At 37.2% G+C, this 10,800-nt stretch overlaps 1 protein-coding gene across 1 annotated transcript; it reads right to left on the reverse strand.

The window, feature by feature from the left end:
* Nucleotides 1-8,256: 8,256 nt before the first annotated feature.
* On the reverse strand, nucleotides 8,257-10,430 carry LOC149260851 (disease resistance protein RPV1-like). Its single transcript, XM_089380801.1, has 2 exons — nucleotides 8,820-10,430; nucleotides 8,257-8,625 (listed from the first exon to the last, which is right to left on the reverse strand). The coding sequence occupies exon 1, from the start codon at nucleotides 9,987-9,989 to the stop codon at nucleotides 9,132-9,134; it is 858 nt and encodes a 285-aa protein (XP_089236927.1). The 5' UTR covers nucleotides 9,990-10,430; the 3' UTR covers nucleotides 8,257-8,625; nucleotides 8,820-9,131.
* Between the last annotated feature and the right edge of the window lie 370 nt (nucleotides 10,431-10,800).

Genomic DNA, 10,800 nt, shown 5'->3' on the forward strand with positions numbered 1-10,800 from the left:
GCTTTGACCCATCAACAATTTGTTGATGATACCATGCTGCAGGGTATCCCCATGGTCAAAGAAGCCCTAGCTTATAAACAAATTCTGTGTGACTTTGCCATGGCTACAGGTATGGAAGTTAATCTCTCCAAATCTAAGATTTTTTCTTTAATACCAATATTGCTATTCAGAGAAATATCTCCAGAATCCTGGGCTTTCAAAGGGATGTCCTTCCCTCCAAATACTTGGGAGTTCCTCTAACTGATAAACCTTTGCACAAGAGCATTTGAGAGCCGGTGATTAATAAGATGCAGGATAAAATCAGGAAATTGACTATTAGATCTTTAAACTTGGCTGGTCGATTAGTGCTTACTAAAGCTGTTCTTCAATCAATCCCTGTCTTCATGCTATCAGCCCTTCCAGCTCCAAAAGGAGTTTTGCAACAATTTAGAACCATCCATAGAGACTTTTTTTGGGGTAAGGGGGAGCAGAGAAAGAAATGGGCCTTGGTAGCTTGGGATAAGATTTGCAAACCTAAAAACCATGGGGGTCTTGGATTGGATGATCCAGAAGTACTAAGAAAAGTTTTAGGGGGGGGGAAATTACGGTGGTGTTGGGTAAAAGATCCAAAGGCTCAGTGGGATAATACCTGGAAAGAAAAATATGCCAGCACTTGGCAATCACATAAGGATGACTGGCATCATAAAAGGCTCACACATCTGGAATAAGGCCTGGGAGAATAGAGGCTTAGTACAAAAAAATAGCTTCTAGGAAATCAGAGAGGGAGAACTTGCTTTGTTTTGGGAGGATAAATGGCAAAAAGAACCTACACTGTTAAGAGAGGACTTTCTGGACCTCAAGAAAGAAACTGATACCAAAGGGTTACTTAGGGTAAAATATTTTTGGGATCAAACCAATAGTGAAGGAAAATGGAGAACCTGGAAGAATATAGATTACAAGGATGATAGCCCCTTGAAAGCAAAAGCTGAGGCACTTCTGAAAATGTTGGACCAAAGGAAAATTTTAGTGACAGGGGGGCATGACCAACTTAGATGGGGTAACAATAATGAAGGCACCTTCAATCTTAAGGAGGCAAAATGCATACTCCTTGAGCTGGACTCCAATGTACCGGACAGGGTTTGGTAGAACCTATGGAGGCATCAAGGATGGATGAAGATCAAACTCTTCATGTGGCTAGTTCATCATAAGAAAATTCTGACTTGGGAAAACATTCAAAAGAGGGGTGTTCTGGGTCCTTCCAGATGCCAGCTCTGTGAAGCCCAAGAGGAAACAATGGAGCACCTTCTCAATAATTGCATTTTCACCTCTAGTTTGTGGATACTTTTTCCACTATTTTCCAACAGACAGATAGGGACAAAGGAAGCATTATCAACACCCTAAATAACTGGAGATGAAACTTCTCTGATTATGAATTTCTTTGCTCAGCTTGGGCTTTAACGCCAAGCTTCATAACATGGAATGTCTGGAAAGAAAGGAACAACAGAATCTTCAAAAATGAAAAAGGTTCCTCCCAACGCATTTTTTAGCAGATCTTAAGACAGCTTAAGGAGATGGTAGGTTCTATTGTGAGAATTTCCCCAAAGAATCCACCTTCAGAAGCTGAAATGCAGATACTTCTTCAGTTGGGTATGTTGGGGCTCATACCACAAGGCTGGGATAGGAAGGTAATGAAACTGGACACTAAGCAAGATTACTGGCATCCACCACCCCCCCCCCCCCCCCCCCACAAGGTTTTTTGAAATACAACATTGATGGGGCCTCAAAAGGCAACCCGAGAATCGCTGGCTTTGGAGGGGTGTTAAGGGATGAAAATTACTGCATCTTTTTTATTTTCCATTGCCATTTAGGAAGAGCCACTAATAATATGGCAGAATTAATGGCTCTTGAGCATTATTTAGAATTCCTGAAGCAGAATAATCTCCAGAATATAATAGTTGAAGCTAATTCTGAGTTAATCATTAACTCGGTCAAGAGAATCAGCTATGGCACGGAGCCGGAAAAATTCTCAAAACACTGGAGGCTACTTCATGTTTTTCAACGGATTCAGCTTCACCTTCTGGGTTTACGTATCGTGAGTTTTACCCATGTGCTAAGGACGGCAAATAAACTAGCAGACATCCTGGCCAATCAAGGGGTGCTCTGCACCAAAAGCAGGTTCGATCTGAGGTGGCAAGAGATGCCTCGGAATATATTAAAGGCGCATTGTCAAGATCAGGTGGATGAGGACAGAATGGTGTTTCGTAACAGAGCCACAGAGACGGGGTCTAGTTGATTTGGTTTTTTTATGAAGTGTTATTTCCGAAGTGAGGTCATTTTTGGGATGCAGGTCACTGTCGGCCTCCTCAACCCTGGAAAGAACAAACATAAAAGTCTCTGGAGGATGTTTCTCAACATACGTCGTTTCTTGGATAGACGGATGGACGGAGGAATTTTCATCTTCCTTTGGTTCAGTCACCCGAGGAGATGGGTTAGTGCGAGGGGCCGGAATCCTAGCTTTCTCGACATACTCAAAACCCCAGGTTTTCTTTCTGTGGTAGCAATACCGCTTGCGGGGTGGTTTCTGGTTTATCGCAGGCCCTTCAAGTTGAAAGTGGTTTTTCAGAGTTGGGAGCGATTCCACTCACAAAGCAACACGTGGCCAAGGGACAGGAAGGAATACCGCCCTCATCGCACGGTAATTCTCTGTGCTTTTGGATCGTGCGATATGTTCCACAGTCATTGGATCAAGCACGACGAATCTACGATCAAGAATAAGGGAGCATGTTGGTGGGTCCAAGGCGTTCATCGCGCGGTCATTCTCCGTGCTTTTAGGTATTGCGATATCTTCCTCCATTGTTGGATCTGGCGAGGAGATTCGATGATCGAGGAAAAGTATGTAGGTCCGAGTGAGTGTTATCTTCTGTGCTTGTTGCACTTCGTGGTGGGAATCGGTGGATTTCGGGCAGATTACATGCTCGAGGGTTATCCCCCCATTTGGACCTGAAATCCTTTTATAATGGTCCCTATTTCCTCATCGGGTCTGATTCTAATATTAAAGTGGTTGCATGTTCTCACCCCGATTTGATCCTCGTCCGTCAGATCTCTGAGGGGGGATCGAACGGTCTCGGATTTTGTTTGTATTTCGTGGGTTTTGTAGTTTTGTTTGTGGGACCTTGGCTCGGCTTTTAAGCCTTTAGCTCGGTGACCTAGGCTTTAAGTGGTTTGATATTTCTTTGGCCACAATTCCTTTGGGACTGTTGTATTTTATGTAATTTGTTTTCCGATTTAATGAAATAGAAGGTACGACTCTTGCTTTAACAAAAAAAAAGATAATTGTGCTTCATTGTGCCCTTTGAAGTCCTTCAAACTAATTTTTCAAACCAAACTTATGCAAATTTCTAAAAAGACCACACATTTTTTCGCTTTGTAGGAGCTTGATATTGAATCTGTTGTATCCTTGTAATTTCAGATCTCCAAGGTCTGAAATTTTATCCTGAGGTAGCCCTCTGAGTCCTCTTTCAAACCCCGCAAGTCTAATCAACATTGGATTCTCCATGAAATATTTATTCCAAATCTCCTACGATGACCTGATTATAGACTGGTTTAGTAGAGTGAACTTGTATGAAGTTCCATGTGTCACTGTTTTGACCTTTAGACCTAGAAACAATACACAGAAAACTACAGTCTGTCTCCTTTCTGCAACTTTTTATTAAATTTCAATATGATGCTCAGAGAAACTGTTATGACGATTTTACCCAAGTCACTAGTTTGAGATACAATTTAGGAGCCTGCAAAAACCCTAACTTCCTTGGATCATATCTCCAAAACTATAGCGCGAAAAGATCTGAAATTAGTACCTATGGTTCATCAAGATTTATTCTCAAACGAGTTTTAACTTCAACTTCTGACACCTCGTAGAAAATAAGTTATAGTGAAAATTCCATGATGACCTGTTTGAAGTAGTGAAACCCTAGAAGCAAAAGCTCTGATACCAAATGTTATGCAACCAGCTCATAAAATAGAATAAAAGATGGATCAATGACTTCAAAGTCAGCCTCTTCGAGAGGAGAACGTTCTTTACATTACATAAATGAATAACTCTTGTATGATACAACTGACAAGGCCTCCTTTCTATATATAGGAGTCTAAGGGATCACAATATAATAAAAACCAACATAACAATAATAATATAAGGGAACAACAATAACAATTGTGGTTTTTTTTTAATTCAAACTTCTATGATCCATATCATTATCAAATAAATTTTGGAATAATCACATCGTTGTCTTGGAGTCGACGTTTCAAAACATCTATTTTGGTTCATCTTCAGGATAACAATAGTGGGCTTTTATGGGGCACAATAATAACAATATGGGGACAACATGGGCACAACAATAACAATAAGGGGCTACAATGACAATAATAATAAGAGAATACACTAGTATTATAGGGACCTCACACCAGGTTGATACTCAAAATTTTGATGAAAATGCACAATATCAGTGTACCTTTCAGAAAGAAGGAATTTTTCGTTGATGTGGAGTGGAAGGGGAATGGGCTCAGCTGAATATGGAGGTTCTTGTGGGTTATTCTCTGTTGGAGAAGGTTCTTATGGGTTCTTCTCAGCGGAAATCTGCATCACAAAATTTATCCCCAAAATTTTACAATTGGATTTTGCTAAGAGTTTGGCTAAATCGTGACCTTTTATCAACTCTGTAGTTTTGATAATGAGATCAAATTCTAATATCTTGGTGATCCATCTTCCTCTTCGACCATTTGTATCAGGCTGTGATAAGACAATTTTAACAATATTGTTTGGAACATAGGCAATAATGGAAGAATGAATGATATAGACCTTGAAAGCTTTCAAGGCTTGAATTAAGGCATAAGCTTATTTCTCAATAACATCATATTTTAATTCAGCATCTCTCATGACTTTATTGAAAAAAGAAATAGGTTGGTCATCTCCATTTTCATTTTTTTGCAAAAGGACCGGAGCTAGGGTGTTTTCAAAAGAAAAAGAAAAAATGTTGAAAGGTTTAGAATAGTCTCGACTAGCTAATAATGGGGCTTTAGAGATGGCTTTCTTAATTTGGTTAAAAGAAAATCTTGCTTGAACTATCCATTTTACCTCATGGCCCTTTCTCAGCATATCGGTGATATATTTAACCATTTTAGCATAGTTAGGTATGAATCTCCTCAAAAAGTTGATTTTCCCAAAGAAAATCTTGAACTTCCTTTTTATTCCTTGGCAATGGAAGTGCTTGGATCGCTGAAACTTTTTTTGGGTCAATGACTACTCCTTCATTTCAAATAATATGACCCAGTAATTTTCCTTCTTTGATGGCAAATAAGGACTTCTTTGGATTTAGTGATATTCCAAACTTCCTACACCTATTAAAAACCTTTCTCAAGTGTTTTAAATGTTTTTTATGTGACTTTGAAAATATAGTTAAATCATCTAGCTAAATGACAACAAACTTGTTAATCTTACCAACAAATTCTATATCCATGGCTCCTTTGGAAGTAGCTCCGGTGTTTTTTAGTCCAAAAGGCATCCTTGCATACAACAATGTACCCCAAGGAGTTGTGAATGTTGTCTTTTCTCTATCATTTGGGCTCACCATAATATGATTATATCCGTAAAAAATATCTAACATAGAAATTCTATTAGAAACAGAAACCCTTTGAAGTAATTGATCCATCTTGGGTAATGGATAATTATCTATTAAGGATGACTTGTTTAAGTTCCAGAAATCCACACACAATCTAATTTCACCATTTTTCTTTCTAACAGGAACCAAATTTGATATCCAATCAGAATATCTTAAGGGAACTATGATCTTGGCATACAGTAGCTTTTAAGTTCTTTCTCAATTGTGGGTAGCAAGACTAGATTTATTCTCCTTAACTTTTTCTTAAAAGGTTTTACATCTAGCTTCAAAGGAATTTTATGTTTGATGAGTGATGTATCATAGATTTTTAGCTCATCATAAGACCAAGAAAAAACATCTATGTAACTCCTAAGGAGAGCTAGATATTTATCTTTTATTTCCTTTGGTAATGATGCAGATACTTTAATATTTATGGTTTCTTCTTGAGATACTATGTTGCATTCTTATATATCTTCTTTAGATGAATCTGATAGTTGGTTTTTTGGAACATTATTATGGTCAAACAATTTTTCAAGAAGGACTAAGCCCTTTGCGATGAAATTGGTGGATAATTGAATGATGTTATGATCAGGTATTTTTTTATTTTAATTGTGAAGTTTCATTTTCATTATTCAACGCTTTATCATCAAGTTGTTCTTCTTCGATTTGTAAGAATGAAAATTCATCAATTACCTTCAAAAATGGCTTTAGTTATTCGTCATCTTCATATATTTTCCAATATTTAAGATTATCAGGAATTTATGGTCTCTATTTTACTTGAATCTGGTATTGTAACTGTATTTGATCGGGAATTTTAAAGAAACTAGCTTAAACAACTAAATAATCTACATGAATATTTTCATTTCTTGGAATAGCAGTGATGTTAAATGCTTGAAATAAATTATCTAATGAGTCGCATACCTCATTTCTATATGATCTAAGTTTGGGATGTTTTATTTGACAAAGATTCTTGACTTGTTTAACAATGAGCTCTGAGTCACTAAATACACTTAAATTTTGTATTTTAAGACATTTAGCTAATTCCAATCCTATAAGTAAAGCTTCATATTCTAATACATTGTTTATAACATCAAATTCTAACTTATAGGATTGAGTTATGTTCTCTTCATCTGGTGAAATAAGTACAATACCAACTCCACCACCTTCTTTTGAAAAATATCCATCAACATATAATTTCCAAATATCAATTTTGACAGTCTCGGGATTATCCACCATATGTTCAATGGTAAGTTGAGTGTTTTGTAAATTATCCGATGATAGTGTGAAACATCCAAAATCTTTGTCAACTGCATAAATGGTATGATTTCTTACTTGATCAAATCTACAAATACTATTGATGAATCTAACCTCCCTGTATAATATTAGTTGTTCACCTCCATATATAGGAATAGTAGCCTAAGACATGTCCATTACCAGACTTCCTCCTAATTTGGCACAACATGATTTAGACAGTAACATGCCAAATTTAGGAGGAATGTCTGTAACTACAATATCTAATTTTACACTCTTAACAGGGATTTGTGCTTAAGGTGACAACTAAGTCTTTTATAAGTCCAAGGCAAGGTACCTTCTTCAAGTCAAAAGTATATAAATCATGATAGGGTATAGTAACTTGTAATTGAAGTTGATCCATGATAACTTTAGGCATCAAATTATGGGAAGCCCCAAAATCTAACATATAGTTGTATAACAGAAAATCATGAACTTTAAAGGTGACATAAAAAGGTTGTACATTTTCATCAATCATATCATAACTGGTACCAAATATTACTGAGGGTTTCTCATCTTGCAAGCTTATAACATCTCCTTCAACATCAACGCTAGAAGGTTGAATCCATTTAGAAACTTGATTTTTATACCATGGATTTTTGGAAAGTTCAGATAAGGGAATAGATATTTTGAACCTTTCAAGCTCTCTTTCCACATTTAATGTAGTTAAAACTGGTTTATCGACTAGATTACACTGTTCACTCAAGGACTTGAACCCGCAACAAGTCCTCAATCACATGACCATAGCCAGTCGGGTTGTCTCACCTAGGCTCAAAAACACTCAAAAACACTCTATAATCAATACAATGAAGTTTTACAATAACACTCTAAATCAATATAATGAAGTTTTACAATAACACTTTATATCTTCAAATCTTTAAAAAAAATGTTTCTTCTCTAAATATACCAACTATCTTAATTTAGGATTTACCAAGTGCTCAGAAAGATCAAATCACTTTTCACTCTAAAAAAAGTTTGCACTTCAAGAGATTTGATTCCTCTACACTTGGGAGATCACGAATTATATATTCTTAAAAATATTATTGAAAAAACCATGGATTGTCAAAATCTAGAGTCCAAACACCATAAAGTGTAATTGATCATTTTACTTCAATTTTATTTAATTATTTTATTGTATTTTATTTTTTATTTTTTTTATACAATTTGAAAGAATCATAAGAAAAGATATTACATACAAAATATTACATCTCTTATACACTGAGTTAAAGAACCCCTCTAGATATAATAATCCTTCTTCAATATTTTTTTTAAAAACATAAATAAAACACCCAAATATTATCAACCACCAAAATCGAGTTCAAAATGTGAAATATACATCAAAATCTAAAAACATAAATAAAACACCCAAATATTATCAACCACCAAAATCGAGTTCAAAATGTGAAATATACATCAAAATGCCCACATTCTTGCAAAGCTCTGTAAAATCAAATCATATGCAATGCATCAAAATGTCCCCATTCTTGGGGAGCTATGCTAAATCATATGCAATGCATCAAAATGTCCCCATTCTTGGGAAGCTATGCTAAATCAGATCATATTTGCAAGTTTTGAGGCAATTATTCTCTCCTCATAAGATATCACGCATCATTGGTTCTCTTGCAAGTGTAGCATCCAACATTGCAGTAACTGACTGATAGGTCCTTTTTCCTGCTTGTGCCACCAAGTTTTAAAACTACACCTGAAATAAAATGCAAACCTTAGTATTAATTAAATGCCTTCGGAGGTTAATGACAGAGCTCTGAAGGCAGCGTGCAGAGGGCATTGTTGCCACCTAACCACATTGTAATGATGAAAGTGCTGTAATATTTTCCCGGACATATTTTGCTGTTTAATTCACCCAAAAGAAATTTGTTGGAATGGGAAATACTGTACCGTGAACAAAATTTAACTAGCACACTTGTCAACAAATTTCGGCTGAAACCTCTGGAACGGTACAATGTCAGACAACGCCTTCTTTCTTAGCTGGAACCTTCTTCACTGGAGCTTTCATCACTGGAGACTTCTCGCCAGCGTTCTTCAATAAAGCCTTCTCCCAGTCGCTGGGCAGCTGCTCGACTACTCCAGCACCCCATTGCAGTTGGGGACATTGAAACACAATAAGATTCTCCAACGAACTCAGCTGCTCAACATCGGGTAGCATCTGTAAATTGGAACAATAGGCCAAGTCAAGAATTCGGAGTTTCGTTAAGTTCCCAATCGAGTCTGGGAGCCACAGCAGAGAGTCGCACTTAGCCTGCCTTGTTTATCATAGTTGGAGATTTTACGAAATTGTGCTTCCCAAAGTTTTAAATCATTTTTGCCACGAAGAAGCGACCCAATTACTTTAATGAATAATGGTAATCCATGGCAGAAATCCAAAAACTTTTCAACCTCTTTGTCAAACTCTACAGGGGGATGACGCTGGCCGAACGCATGCGAGCAAAAGAGCTCTCGCGAGTGCCATCGATTGAGGCCTTTCAGAGTGTATATGGAAGACTCTGGGATGCCTGAGCTTGTGAGAACATCCTTATTGCGGGATGTCACTAAAATTAAACTGCCGGTTTTAAGGACATCCCTGGCTGGATAAAGTAATGCCTCCAACTGCTGAATATGATCCACATCATCTAAAATAATGAGACAATCAGAAGATGGGAGATGGCTTCGGAGCTTTCCTTTACCTTCATTAATGCCGCGTATTTCCATGTCCTTTTGAGTCAAGTCCTTTAGTAGGTATTTCTGCAAAGTGGTTAAAGGATTGTCTCTTATATCCTCTAAAAAGCAGTATCGTTTGTAATTTGATCTTTGATGGTTATAAAACTCTGTTGCTAGGGTGGTTTTGCCAACCCCACCAAGACCCGCAATTCCTATAACTCTAGTCTCCCCGCTTTCCCACTGCAGTGATACTCTGGTTTCAAATTCTCTTAGTTTTTCTTGCAACCCTATTGTATATTCTGACACAAACCGCGGTATTTTAACATTTTTTAACACTGCTTCCACCACGTCTTGAAGGAGCTGCTCTACCACAGGAAGGTTGACCCCTGTTTTCACACTGAAACCAAACATGAACAGCGGTTGAGCAACGCAGAACCGGTTTCAACTGGAAGGGCAGTACTAAAGATCTCTAACAAATAATACAAGCGCTCAGTAAAGCCTGGGAAACATGAAGGGGAATAAGAATTTCTGAACAATTGAGTGATATGTAATTTAAATCTTATTTGATCTTTATGATTAACAATTTAACCCTATTTAGAGACAAATAGGGCGCACTCATTTGTTGCTGGTATTAAGAGATCATTTTCCAAATTGCCATGAAAGATGCCAACAAAAACCGATTGCCAGCATTTTCCATACAAGTAATTGAAACATACATTCATGTGCACAAATTGAGTAACATATTAAATTCAAAGACAATAAAATAAATACACATTCCATGGCATGCTACATATAGTTCAATGCCTGATACATATACAAAGTAGTGAAATGTATTCAATGATCTGAAGTATTTATGGCTCTGATTCCGCCTAAGCAACTACAGTCTAGGAGTACTGATTATCCATTTCCTGTAGAGAAGCAACCAAAGTCTAAAAGTACTGATTATTCCTTTCCTGTAGATAAACAAGCTGTAGTGCAGAATATTAGCAAAGTGTGTGTGAGTCACGAAACTTATAAGCCCTCATGTGGAGTGGTAGAAAATGGGGTGATTGAAAAAGCCATGGTGGGGTAGAGCACATGTCAGTAAAACGCGGCATGATGTTTATGATGGAAGGGGCTGAAAAATGTTCATTAGTTATTTGATGATGGTGCAGGGATGGTGAAATCTGTGTGTTGGTGGGCGGGAATGGTGGAAATCTGTGATGTTTGTGGTGTGGCAAAT

This window comes from Pinus tabuliformis, chromosome 6 (assembly GCF_031772625.1).
Source record: "Pinus tabuliformis cultivar Carrire ecotype Pingquan chromosome 6, CPIR1, whole genome shotgun sequence".
Classification (NCBI taxonomy): Eukaryota; Viridiplantae; Streptophyta; class Pinopsida; order Pinales; family Pinaceae; genus Pinus; species Pinus tabuliformis.

Excerpts from the sequence above, each read along its gene's own strand:
- LOC149260851 (XM_089380801.1), bottom strand. The coding sequence starts at position 9,989 with ATGTTTGGTTTCAGTGTGAAAACAGGGGTCAACCTTCCTGTGGTAGAG.